The following is a 14697-nucleotide window of genomic DNA, read 5'->3' as shown; positions in this document are numbered from 1 at the left end:
GTAGAATCTACTGGTGCTCTGTTCGGTTTTACGCGAATGGGAGATGGATGACTACCGCAGAATGTGATTACAATCGTAAGTCAGGTGTCCTGTATATTTATATAGCGAAATCAAAGTCCAAATACACAGAATACGGAAAAGTTTTAAGTTTCGACCATGTTGGTTTAAAGACTTGAACCCCAAATTTAAAAAAATATATACAAAAACAGCTAAAGATGGTTACAACACTAAAACTTTTGGAATATACACAATATTTTGATGTACTGATGGCTTTATTATTCCAGAACATTACAATATTTTGCAACATTTAAAACTCTATGAATTTACAAATATTCTGTACACTGTAGCCCGCTAGTGCGCGGTTCGTTTCAGACAAATCAATCACTTTCCTTTCAACTCCTACAGCAACACCCTGTTAAATATAAAAGCGATACAAACATTAGTTGCACACAGCGCCACTGTTTCGACATATCAAAAGTTCATCCAAATTCGTCCGTGTGCTTATTTGGAGAGTAAAACCGTCACGGGTCACCAGTTACATTTCATACACTTACCATTATTGGAGCTTTTGATTCTAAGTTAAAATAATTCTTGAAAATAGATTTGTTTGCAAGTAAATATATTTTAAATACAGCATGTGGAGTCAATGAAGCATATCGAACCCCTGAGAGCTGTGAATCAGGATGTGTTGATTGTGTGTCGTTAAGACAACCACCAGGAAACAGAGTTTGCACTCAAGAATGCAGGAGCGGTTGTTTATGTGAACCTGGGTACTGCAGACACTTCAATAACACTTGCGTCTTAACTGTGCCAGGTGATGTATATTTGTATCAATGATAAAACAAGAGAATAAAGTGGGGAAATAAAATTACAAAAACTTATGTTTTTCAACGAGATCATCATGAAACTTTTAACATGAAAACATACATAAGAATATATGAAAAAAACGAAATTTACTGTGATATCTTCGTTATCAGCAAGTCTCTTAATTTTTTTACATAATCCTTATACACCCAACAAACAGTTTTAATGATTATGTAGTTTTACAAATAATTCTTGATAATGTCGGATAACTGCAACTTCATTGTTTCGTCACAATACAGAATGTGGACAGAATGAGCGTTATTTCCTTCCATGGAGTTGTCAGAGTCCATGCGAAAGTTGTGATTTTCGTCGTCAACCTCAACCTCAATTCTGTCCAACGTCTTGTGCATCCGGGTGTCTTTGTAAACCTGGATATTGCCGGGATGGGAACAACAGATGTGTGCCAGTATTACATAAACAGAAACTTATACATTTTCTTAGTGCATATTATTTTGTTTGTTGTTGGATGGTCTGCATCACAAAACTTGTCATGTGTTTCAAAACTTCATGCGTAGAATGAACTGCAGTTACATCATAACTGTAAGCACTAACGCAACAACCTACATATGTCTGCAACAGAATGTGGAATAAACGAGGAATTTCATCCACCTGAGAAATGCCAGAGCGGCTGCACAAACTGCGCGTCTCTCAGACTTTCGGCGGAGGAGAGAGTTTGTCCCAGTGTGTGTACGGATGGTTGTCTTTGCAAGAAGGGGTATTGCAGAGACAGAAATAACCAGTGTGTGTCGGTTAAACCAGGTTAGATGTTTAAACAAAATTTTCCATAAGTAAAAATAAAGGTTCTCTTTGTTAAGCAAGATAAGAAAAACTACACCGATTGGTCGGGTGTGTCACGTGCACTTCATTGAGAAAGCAAGTTCATTTCAGGGAGTGTTCGAAGAGGTGTCGCAGTGGTTGTATTTGCAAGCCTAGATACTGCAGAGATGAAACAAACGCCTGTGTCCCCATCAGAAGGTTCATACCTTCTCTATTTTTCTTCGGCAATCCACCGGAATTGTTTAAGCTGATTAAGGACACCTAGATACGATATTTTTCCCTGATTTGCAAGTCACAAACTATTCTTTTACTAAAAAATTATTACGTATGAATATTCTCAAACAAACAAACTAAGGATTATTAGTACCTGTAAAAAATAAGTTAATTTAGTTTTCAGCCAATTTTAAACATTGAAGTTGTGTTTAATAAAAGTCCAACCTTCTTTTTCACAGCTTGTTACAGCAATGAAGTTTACCATCAACGCTACGACTGCCAGGAAGGCTGTAGATCTTGCAAGACTTTGCGGCAATCCATCTCCACCAGCGTCTGCCCTGATTTGTGTCTGGACGGGTGTTTGTGCAAGAAAGGTTACTGCAGAGATGAAAGATCCCAGTGCGTCTCAATAAGAGAACCCAGAACAATCCTAGAGCTCGCGATCGATATGTCGTCGTGCCGAGGCAGGAATATCACACGTGAGTGCTCCTTTAGAATCGCGAACGTTACTGGTTGTCAGAAAATACAAAACCTGGATTTACTTTGGTCACTTAAGCTGATAGAAAAAGTTTAAATGCCAATCAAACCTCAATACCTTTACAAGAGTACATCACGACGGCAGGTTTTCAAATAATATTCGTCTAAAGTTTAGAAGCGATTTTGGCCACAAAATTATCTTCTTCGTTAACCGAGCACTGAGAAAGTTGCATTTTTTCTGCCATGGGAAATTAAAACATTTCCTGTCTGACATTTGGAATATCACGTGACCACAAAGCAGTCATCTGTGACTATATTTGAACTTGATTGTTTTTTGAAAAAATTTAATTTCGGTTAAAATGGCTACAACTAGAATCGAACCCACGCTTTTAGACTTTGTTTCAATGGAAACCCTATCATTAAGTCAACCATAATTTCCTGATACAAGCCATCAGCTATTGTATGTTATGACAGCAGAGGTTTATTGACGAAACAACAGTCTTATTGGTTGCGTTGCTATTAGATTTGGTTAAACAGACAAAGAAACGTATTGTAATAACACAGTCGTGCCGAACAAAATTACAACCACTTTACCAATACAATTTACGAAAGTGTTTTTCCTCCATTCTGATCTCATTCCACAGATAATTGTGGCGGTTGCAGATTCAGAAAGGTTTGTTCTCCCAACTGTCTCGACGTTTTCAACTGCAGATCCTGTTCTCCAAGTTGTCGCGAACTTGTAGGCAAGCACGTTCTTTTAACTTATAGTGTTGCAACCGAAGATTGCTATTCAATAAGTCGCAAATAAATTGCAACAGTCCTTTTCAAACGAATATAAATATTACTTATTTTATTAATGAGGTTGGTTGGGATATTTGCCTGGGTTAAGAAAAATCTGCGCACTGCGAAACTAAACACTTTTAAATGTTGAGAAAAGCTTTCCTGTATCGCTCGAAGCAAAAGCAATGCTGATACTTTAAACCACGTGCTGTCAATACCCTAACTTCAATACAGCAGGCTGGGCATTTGACACGCTATAAGGAGTTAAGGGTTGAAAAAGCTTCCGACCTTCTTGAAATCGTTGTGATGTTGCGTTTATTATACTTTGCTTGTTTAGGTGGCCTGGGAAAATGATGGAAGATAAAGGAAAGCTGGAAATCTCTATGTTTGTAAATGTTTTTTGTACTTAACTTTTTCTTCGGACGAAAGAATGTTAAATTTGACGAAATAATTTTCACCGCATTTGATGTAAAAAAGCAAAAGGGCATAAGGTTCTTTTGTTTAGTCAGATGACAAAACTACTTGATATTCTGGAGGATTATTGTCTCTATAGAAATCACAATCATGTAAGATTAGATGGATCGACTCCGTGTAAAGTTCGACAAAACTTCATTGATTGTTTCAACTCTGACCCGGAGTTGTTTATTTTCTTGCTCACAACAAGAGCTGGAGGACTTGGGATAAATTTAACTGCAGCCAACAGAGTGATCATTTATGACTCTGATTGGAATCCTCAAAATAATTTGCAAGCCCAAGACCGTTGTCATCGTATCGACCAAACACGGACTGTGATAGTTTACAGATTTGTGTCTGCAAACACTATTGACCAGTTCATGGTTGAACGAGCTGAAGCCAAGCGTGTCCTTGAGCGGTTAATCATGAATAGATCCAAGTTTAAGGGGAAACTGGAAGAAGACATAAAATCTGATAACTTAGTTCAACATCAACTTCCACAAAGATTCTCTCCATGCTGAAGAAGTCGGCAGATGAAGAAAAAGGTTGCAAGCCGATCAGTGACCAAGACTTGGAGAAGCTTTTAGATCGCAAAGTGATGTCAGCTACAGATGATGAGCAGGGTGTCGATTTATGCCTTTTTTGACATTCTAAGTGTTCGACACGAGGCGCCACTCTTCGACACGGGCGGCGTGAATAAATGTTAATTTACCTGTATGCAGTACCACGAACAGACCAACGCTATTGTTTTTTTTCCAAAATCTATAAATTGAATTACTATAATAACTTAATGAAGCCTAACATATCGGTCACGCCAATCTTGCAACATTCACATCGATCTAAATAGTTTTTTTTTCGGAGATTGGACGCCAACGATTCTCCTATTAACAAGTCATTTTTTTACCGTAGATGCTGGTGGTAGAATTGGTTCGAAGAACAATTATTTGGGCATAAATTGGTGTTTCTAGTCACTATAAAACAACAGCATTTATGTGAACGGTTAGGTAGTGCTGAAAACTGAATGGCGTCATCGTTTGGGATTCCCACCCAAAATAAATTTGTCTGTTTAGAATCTAAACTTTAGATGACTAAATAACGGCAACCCCAATAAATTTTTGTACAAAATTCATGCAAAAGCCAGTTATTTTTCGTGATTTTTCTCTCATTGTAAGAATATGCAAATTGTAAACTTCCTTCATATTAAAATTTGCAGATAGTAATGACCGAGTTAACCGAACCATGAACGCTAATTCACTGTCCCACATTTTTGTTACAAAAAGCTGCCTATTGTCTGGAAGATCATTAAATTTCCATTTTTTGCAGTTTCTAGGCATAAAAATGCAAAAAGGACACTTTGATATTTGTGATATTTCAAAATGAAAGGACTCCTATAGGCAGCTGCATTTTTGAAAACGGTTTCATTTACGCTGCAACCACAGAGACAACGTCATGTTTTCACCAACCAAGTTACGGCCACCGCACTATGGAACTCTGTTTCTCCCGTCAAAAACTGTCAGGAAGAGGAAAACGTGGGCAGAGCAGAAAGAAAATCGATCTCGGTCGTGATAAAGTGTTTGGTGAAGGAACGTTGGGGATGATGTGGCCTGGACTCAATGCAAAACCCAACGATCAGGTTTACCAACGCACGCCTGAGGAACAAGAACAATACCTAACAGTTCGGGAAGAAAGGAAGTTCAAATTCAAGCGCGATGATGCAGTTAGAGGTTGGACTGGGGGAAAATGGGGTGGGATTAAAATCCCTCCACCCCATCCACTGAAGAACATTCGTTTGATGATTTTCAATGTGTGTTGTTGGAGGTTGCACGAGACGCACATCGTGATAAGAAAGTTGGTCGAATCTATCGGCAGCGATGCATGATTGCTGTTGGAAATGGAAAGGGTGTAGTTGCCAGCAACACTTCGGATGACATTGGAGCTGCAGTCCGCAAAGCTAGGAATACAGCATTTAACAGCCTGCTGGTTATAAAAAGGTTTCTACATTAGTAAATATTTGGACAGGACTTTTAAAACTGCGGTTTCAGGATGAATTTTATCAATAACAAGAGTTTACCACACAAAGCACAACATTTATCTGTAATATTTCATAAATGACACTGCCAGGCTTGTGCACTAGGTTACTGTAGGACGAAAAATTTTTCAGTAAAAATTTATGTAATACACATACATACCTAAAGATTAGACGTGTGTTGCGGATGAAAAGACACCCTTAACATTTCAGATATGAAGAACGCACAGCGTACGATAACATGTACGTTAGTCACCATAGGTGTTACAGAGCAATCACAGACATGTACATCGGTATTTTCACCATTATGTATTGTTCAACCTATGCCCAACTATTATGTAGCCAATTGCTATTAAACCTTTTTCATGATAAGTAATGATTAGGGCTGGATGCATTTTGCTTCCGTAAAAATGTTTCAAACTAATAACAAACTAAACGAGTTGGATTTTAACAAAATCCAGAAAAGCAGTCAAACAGTGAGCTCAGATAAAGAGAAGAATGTTGTTTTGATGCTTCATAAAATCCTTGCACCGTTTCTACTGCGGAGAACCAAAGCAGATGTAGATTTAGAACTTCCACCAAAGCGAGAAGTTTTAATATTTGCTCCTCTCTCAGTGACCCAACATTTTCTACAAAGCTCTCACCAATCGCACAATCCGCAAATATCTGGAAAAAACAGGAAAGGCAGAAGACAAAGAAAACTGTGTAGGAAGTGAAGAATTGAATGAAACAAAACTAAAAATAAAAACTACTACTGCGAAAAATATTTCCACTCTGACGCTCAAGAAAGTAAACAAAACCTATGACCTTGATGTCACCATAGCCCAGACAACCTAAAGCTATGAGTCGCAATTGAGCAAATCGTAAAAACTTAATTAGTACCGCAACGGGTAAGTGGAACCACAACGCGCGCACGTCGTGATTTATGTCCATGTAAGTCGACCACGTGGCGTTCCGAGGAAAGCGCGAACGAAAATCAATTTTGTCGTTCGGATATTTCTATTTGCGTCATTTGCACATTTAAAGTATGGTCATTTGGCCTTAAAAAAGACCATGAAAAAAAGGCCACGGAAACCGTGAAAATTTGGTCCTGGCCGATGGACTTTTACTAAATTAAATTGAATCTTCCCACTCTCCTCATGTACCAGTTTGCTGAATCTTCGCTCTAATATGTTTCATCGTCTGATGTTGTACTGAAGTAATTCGCCATTGTTTGTGACGTAACTATTGATGTTAGTGTGACGTTCAATCAAATCAAAACCCCGCAAGAAACTCATTTGCATCAAAGAAGAATCCTTACACGAAATAAGTCTGTTTTTAGTCGCACAGAATTTCGCTTTATTGGCAACATGACTTCTCATAGAGAATTGCAAACAGCCAAACTGCACCAATGGAATGCAATTTTAATAACGAAGCAAAGACAGTAAAATAGATGGAAAGGGAACGCCCTCAAACAGTTTTACGCACTGAATAAGCTCCACACAGACTTGATAGAAAGCAGAGCTGCTGAATATGAGAATGTTGTAAGATTTAACAGCTTAGGAATGCCAAGATAGCTCTCGAACTTCTTAAACTTTAACGAGAATCAGTGATTTTTGATAACTGTGGAAGTTTAATCATTCCGATCTTTCAAACGGCCTGTGATCGCCACTTACAGAAATGTGAAAACGAGTGCGAAAGCGAGGACAGAAAGTGATCTTCTGAGCTAACAAACAAGTTTAACCGAATTTTAATCCGTGTTCTATTTCAGAAAACTCCGTATAGATCTGACACCATTTCAGAATAAACAATCTTTTATTGAGATGGCAAAAACTTCACAGACATCAAAACAGCAAAATCCAAGATTTGAGTTATCAATTTAAGTTCGGCACCGAAATAGTTAGAATGAGTGGTCTGATCTGAATGACTGAATGACTGTTTTTTTGACAATGCATTACATCGCTTTTTAAACCCGCTTGCAACTTTCTTTCGAACAATAAACTTCTTCAAGTTAAAAATCCCTCAGGTCAAGTCATGATGTGCCAGCGCACTACAACTGCGTCCAGACAAGGCGGAGACACTGACACGTTTTTATCGGGGTCGCAAACGAGGTAATTGTTTTAGAGCGATGGTCGTGAAAGTTTTAAATAGTCGTTTAGAGTTACGTGAATGCGTGCGTAAACTCTCCAGGGTATAAAATTTGCACAAACATAACATCGGCAAGTAATACAACGTACCGGCACATTATAGAAATACATATTAAACATACACATGCGTGTTCACTACAATCCCACCAAGCCAATCTCAAATGCTTCCACTGATCACAGCACACAGCTATAAGGAAAGTTTAAACTAAACGAGTCGAAAATATGTGCAGAGTAGAAGTAGGTTTTTATTTTCGTGACAATACTTAACTATACCCAACGTCGTCAACACACAATATTCTCGTCCCTTCTGCAGCTACTTTATATCTTGTTCATTCATGCATATCTTTAACTGGATTTATTTTATCACTTTATGAAGTTAATCATGCAGAACATAGATTGACGTCACAATCAACTAACGTGGCTGAAAAACGCTAAATCAAAAAACAGCGTGTCAGTAATCCACAAATAATTCACAAACCAATAAAAACAAATCTCAAATTTAATCGCGCATAAGTTAAGAATGGACCGGGGTACCGAAATTTCCACAAACATTATACAGGTTCTGATGGATTTGTTTATTATAGTGTGGGTAATAGGTTCACTCTTTTTTTCTCGATGAGTCGGAGCGAGATTTTTAAAATCAAGTTCTCGGTAAGGTTCGAACTCACGATCCCAGAAAGAAATAAAAAAAATTGAGAAATAAAATTGATGCAAGAACAGTTGTACACGTGGTGGCGTAACAGAGTCAATGAGAATTGGTGGAAACTTTGAACACTTCACAGACGGGCGATAAGCGGAAAACCCTAACGCGTCACGGGGTTCATTGGCGAGTTTACGTCGTATACGTCACATGTGAATAAGAATTAATGTTGCGAAATGAGGAGTTTACAAATTATATGCGTAACACACAGTAAATCCTGGTTATTATTGCATCACGTGTTACGTTATTGAATTAGCGTAGTGTGGTGATATTCAGTTGAATCTACATCAAATATCTCGTCGGAAATAACTTAAGGAACTGCAAGCTAGAATGGAAAGTTACAAGAAAACTATTCCTCCCGACTTTGATCTGATGAGACTCTCCCCTGCTTGTGTGAAGCCACATCTCCAAGCACGCAACTTCTCAATGTTTTGAACACATGCAGCCAATGACTCAGCACTTTTATCCGTCAAATCGTTTCCGGACAGATCAAGAAACTCCATCTAAACAACAAAATAACTTAAGCTTGGAGATTAGGATCATGTTATGGTCGTAAATATCTAATTATGTTGTTATAAAATGGCCAGAGTGAACTTGTAATAACATAAACTAAAAAGTCAAAAATAAACACAGCAAGTTTCTTCTCATCTGATTATTACGTCAGTGATCTCATCATTGTTTGCAACATTTGGGTTCAAATATTTGTCATGAAGGAAATCACAATGATTTTGGAAATAGTGCTGATTGCTTGAAATAACCGCTATTGTTTGCATATAGACAATGGTTTGTTAATATTTGAGTCACCTGTAACAGCAAAATTATAGCATAAATTTAGCTGTAATTCTTTAGCGTTATCGGTGTGACCTCGTCCTGCTTATACTTGGATAAGGAGTGGTTATGTCAGCCGATTTTACTTTCTGGTATATTTATTACAGATTCCTGGTGTTGTTTTTAACTTCACACTTTTAATGTGGTTATGTCAGGTTCATTTGTTTCATTGCAGTTTCCATATTTTATATTTTGTTTGTTTCAAACGAATACAGCCGTGGTTACCAACCAGGATGCCATTTGTAACTTTCAGGGGTGCCACGAGCTTTTCTTTGTTGTCTAAAGCGTATAATTTGCTCAAAATAAAGTTTAGTGTAAGAAGCCAGGATTGATCAGGTTACAAACTGAAAGTATCCCAGGACGCAAGAAAGCAGGTAAATATAAAACACTGCGGAAGTTGTTGTGGATGGCAAAGTATTATCAACCTTCCTTTATGCGGCGTAACCAGGCATCAACGCCTAGATGTGACGAAGGGAGGTTCCATGGATATGATTGTGTTGCCTTATTTTGGAGAGCTATCTGACATCTTGTTGCGAACTCTTACAGATTTTCACATCCAAGTGTTTGAACACCCGCATGTTACACTACGTTCCTCGGACTGCGCAGGAGATATGCCCGATATGTAAGGTGTGGTGTACTAAACACACTGTGTCAACTGCGATGTGGTCGATATTGGTGAGACTGACCGCGCATTACGAACACGACTGAAGAAACATCAGGGTGATTAAATTAACTGCCAGAAGTCTACGGGAACAACGAGTTAACAGTCTATAGCTGGTTTAGTGCATAGGATAGATCTAAAAACGACATAACCTTTAGAATGTCACTAAATTATAGTTGGAGCATAGTGTGAAATATAACGGTGAAGCATTACATTGCGATATGGCGACAGTAAAGGCATTAAAATAACCAAGCCTGAAGCTTTCTTTTTTTTCGTGCGTTGCATTTTTGCTCGCGACACTTACAAAAGTTCGTGTGTGTTGGACGAATTCCGACTAAGACATGAAATCACTCACCGGTTTCTTCAACAGTTTAATCTTCTCCGATAGATGTTTGGCACCAACGCTTGTCAGGCCGCATCCACGCAGATTAACTTGTTCAATATTTTGGATGCAGTTTGCCACGTAAACCACACCACGGTCTTCTATATTGTTGTAAGGGAGCTTGAGCAGCTCCAGCTGAACGAAACCACATCAACGTTAAACAAAGCGTGAATAACAACACAGATAAGTGATATCAAAAAGCAATAATTATTTTGATCAAGCGCGAATAATTCTTGACCAGATTTAAATATATCCGATTTGTTTAAAAGAATGGAAAAAGTAATTGTAGGCTTTGTGTCAGATGTGAGCTTTGTGTCAGTTTCATGCTCAAACTTGTTATTGGCAGTCGCGACCAACACGTATCCATCAATCGGCTGGAACCAGCTCACGTTAATTTGTCCGTGCCAGTTCAGGTAGCGCGCCCCAGGCCGCCGGGAGAACGTTACCAGGCGTGACGACTGCCCGCTACTGGATGGGGGTCCTGTGGCGGCGTCATTGAACGTTCTACACACTGTGTGCTCCGAAGCGTGCAGTGTGCCTTTTCGTATCTATTTTGTTAAACCGCTGTTTGCATGAATTTTGACTCTTGTAGAGGCGACGGTTGTTTCCAGGTAAAGGCTGATGCCCACTGCCGTCGTAAGCGCGTCGTAAGGTCCTTACGATACGTCGGTTACGACCGTCGGAGCAGTTATATGCCCACTGCGTCGGAGCGCCGTCGAAGAAGCATACGACGAAAGAAGTCGATCTAACGACGCTACGATCGATTAGAATTGAGTTCTACTCCGTCGTACGTCGTAAGCACATCGTAGCGAAATAGCTTGTTGCAGAGTTGAAAATATGATTCGCTGTGCTGTTCAAAAGTGTTTCAGGATTGTTTTAATGCTCACTACTGGTGAATAATGAAGTTTATATAAAAAATATTTGTTTCTCATTTTGTATGAATTTTACAGCAAATTTGTAATGATTCCTGTGTTATTAAACTACATCTGTTATATTGAAACAACTATCATTATAACAATTGTAATAGCTTACAAATAAATGCAATTTTAAGAGTCAACATATGTAAGAGTAAATATGTACAAGATGTTAGCACGTAGCAGCGGTAGTTTATCAAAAAGTGCTTTTGTTACAGTCATTTACTATTACTAGGACCAGGAATTTAACTGTACATCAATTGCATATACCTGTAATTGAATTTTTAAAACAGAATCAAGCTACATAAAGTTTAAATATTGTAGTGTCAGTGGCTGTTTATGGTTTGCCACAAAGCTATGCTGTTTTGTCACTTCGAAAAAATAAATCATCTTATGGCACAGTGATTGCAGAATACTCACAATTTGGATTGTACTTGATACTTAAGGACTATTATTGTCGGATATTTATACGTATTCCTGATAACATCTTTAGTTCTTTATTAAATTGACACATTTTGTTTACAGAAGAAAAAAAAACAAAAGATTATATTTTCAAGCAGTTGGCAATAAAGTGACCCACATATTTATAGTCTGGAAATTGGGTTGTTTTTTACATAATGCATCATGTCATATCTTGTGTGTTTATAAGGACCCACATTCGAAAATCAACAAATCATTTCTTGTAAAAAAAAAAAGCAGCAAACTATATACAATTGTTTCATGTTGTTGTACAATGCCAACTGAAGGGGTAGATTCTGTAGAAATTAAGGAACCAGTTAAGACCGGAAACATAAATGTTAACCATATGAGTATTTTCACTAAAACAAAAACAAACATTTAACCAGTTGGCATCGGTTTGTTAACTATTCTCTTTCCTGTGCTTCAATAATTCCATATATTTTCATTAGCGCCCCCCTTTCAAAAATTGTAGCATGCTTCATTATTCCGACAAAAACTTGCAGAAATTTATGAAAACTTGTATGACAAAAACAATTCATATTATATTACGTTACAAGCATGAACAACCAAACTCTTACAAATTCCAATTGATTTTTTTTGTTTTTGTTTTAGTACATTCCTTGCAACAACTGGGTTTAATAGATGTCATAATGAATGACCCACATATTTCCACCCTCAAAAAAATAAATAGCATGTGACCCATTTGGGGGTAACGTTCCACTAGTTGGAAAACACTTGAATTTGTTCCCAGATCCCTGGCAGTCAAAGATTGTATAATTTGTCGCTCACGAAAAAATTTCATTTTCGTTTCGAAGTCTCATAACTGGACTAATATCTTACTGGTATAAAAGTGCTCAAAAAACATCTTACCGGTTTGCTTCTCCGTTGAATCACGAAGGTGAGATTCTCGAGGTCGGTCGGGAGGAGCGATGAGTAACTGAGGTCGATCTCATCAGGGAGTAAGGAGGACACGGATGAAGTTATCTCCTCATCGTTTGTTTCATGAGCCCAGCTGCAACATCGAAGTATCGCTTGGTTGGTTGGTTCCCCCAACAACGACGATGCGAGATTCTTCAGCAGCTTCTTCTCAGCTTCCTTGGTACATTTCAGACAAATCAAATTAGTAGAGCTTGAATCCTGCATCGTGACAAAATGTTTTAATTGAAAAACAACTTAATTGGCTAAAAGTACCTGAAATGTGACCATGCTTTATTGTTTGTATTGTTTTGCGTCACTGGGCTCCTCTTATAACAACACATCTAGTTCGCTGACATTTTCATACGTGTTGGACGCATTACAAACATAAACATTGTTCCGTTGGACAGACATGAAATCACCCACCGGTTCTTTTAACAGTTTAATCTTCTCGTACAGATATTTGGCACCAACGCTTGTCAGACCGCATTCACGCAGATCCACTTGTTCAATGTTTCGGATGCACTTTGACACGTAAACCGCCCCACGGTCTTCTATCTTGTTGTAGGAGAAGTTGAGCAGTTCCAGCTGAATGAAATAATATCCAAGTAAAACATGGTATGAATAACAACACTACAAATGAGCGGTATTAAAACTATAGCTTGATAACACGAAACAAAATAATAATAATTATTTAACTTTGACATAAATATTTTTTCTCCCGATATAAATAAATGTCTCATTACGCTGAAAACTTAATGGTTGATTTTTGTATGCTCGTGTTGAACACCCGACGAATGAGTTGGTAAGTTTGTTTTAGAATGAATAACGGAGGTAAACTGATTCCTGATGATAAAACATTTAACAACTACCCAAAATAGAACTGCATTGTGATCGGGGCAGAATTATTGGCGCTTTACGCTTTGCTTTTGCATCGCAGATAACGACAAGATTTTCTCTATTTTAATTTTCTAATGACGAAACATCAACATTTCAAGGGATTGAACTTAATTACGCAATTTGGAGTTAGAAACCAAGTTACATCGAAGATCGGGTTTGGATAAAGAGATGGTTTAGAACTTTGGTTATTAACCGTTTTTGTTTTGCGCTTATATAATTACATTCATTTTGATGAGCGACGCCACTTTCAAAACTGCAGGATGTTTAATGTTTCAATGAAATTATTCACAAACATATGAATTAAACCAATAAATATTCCGTAGCCCTAGAGTTAATAAACTATCCACCATCCAAGTTACATAAATATTAGGCAAACAATACGTGTAAACTATGGTTGCAGCAAACAGATGTGTGTAAGTCATTCTTACGAAATACCGAAGTTTTGTTGCAGCGCTTCAGCTGCCTTGGACTCGCTTAACCCAGCCGCCTTGGAGGTTTCGCGGTGCAAGGCCATATGAACCTTGAATAAAAGCTGAATTAAAATAATTCAGAAAGAATTGAGACGCAAAAGAAACGGCAGAAGAACTAACACCCAGTGTCGATGCAGGTCGAAATCAACGAACTGAAACGCGACCTGCCGAAGGGGTTGCGAATTCCTGGTAATTGTCCAGTATAACTTGCCGCAACCACAGGTACTTGTTTATCTTGATTCATGAAATAACCTATGTATTATTTACTCCTTGCTTCAAGTTTCATTTGCTACGAATATAAACATGTCATTTGAAATTGCATTGTGTTCGACGTTATTTTTCATATCTGCTATTAGCTTGCGTTAAAGGACATGATGATGCAGAACTCTGACCACGATTCATGTGAGAATGTAGAATCCCCTCTATAAGTTCACCTTAAGGGTTAAAAGTGACTTTTGCCAATCACCGTTGCCCTTAGTTCTGTTCAAATGGAAAATGTCGTAAAATTTGCACAGAGTAATGCAGCAGGTAATTACTAAAAGTCTTTACGACGCGAAACCTGGATCTGGACATCATCATGAAACAAATATTTGTTACACATTACAGGCGGCCAACACGTCGATCACGATTGTATTTCAGTATAGGAAGGCAACTACTCGCAAACTACTTTGCGAAACTCGACGCAAATCGAATGTTTTCTTGTCGATCGTATTCGCTGACATGTTAATCATCCCTAGTACATATCGTTACAT

General features: G+C 38.0%; 1 protein-coding gene across 5 annotated transcripts in view; it reads right to left on the bottom strand.

Moving 5' to 3' along the window:
• LOC145906580 (protein NLRC5-like) overlaps positions 1–14697 on the bottom strand; it is a 72262-nt gene that overhangs the window by 42633 nt on the left and 14932 nt on the right. For 3 of the 5 annotated variants that reach the window (XM_082994014.1, XM_082994012.1, XM_082994013.1), the window contains exons 8-10: positions 13002–13163; positions 12531–12755; positions 10261–10422 (exon numbers count right to left, since the gene is read on the bottom strand). The exons of 1 other annotated variant lie outside the window; for it this stretch is intronic. In XM_082994014.1, coding sequence (XP_082850140.1) covers positions 10261–10422; positions 12531–12755; positions 13002–13163 — 549 coding nt within the window. Of the gene's footprint in view, positions 1–7377; positions 8920–10260; positions 10423–12530; positions 12756–13001; positions 13164–14697 lie in introns of those variants that run through there. One more of the 5 variants, XM_082994016.1, reaches the window with a different exon arrangement.

Source organism: Ascidia mentula, chromosome 6 (genome assembly GCF_947561715.1).
Source record: "Ascidia mentula chromosome 6, kaAscMent1.1, whole genome shotgun sequence".
In the NCBI taxonomy this organism is placed as follows: Eukaryota; Metazoa; Chordata; class Ascidiacea; order Phlebobranchia; family Ascidiidae; genus Ascidia; species Ascidia mentula.
The sequence above is the reverse complement of the archived record's forward strand: the minus strand, read 5'-3'. Positions and strand labels throughout refer to the sequence as shown.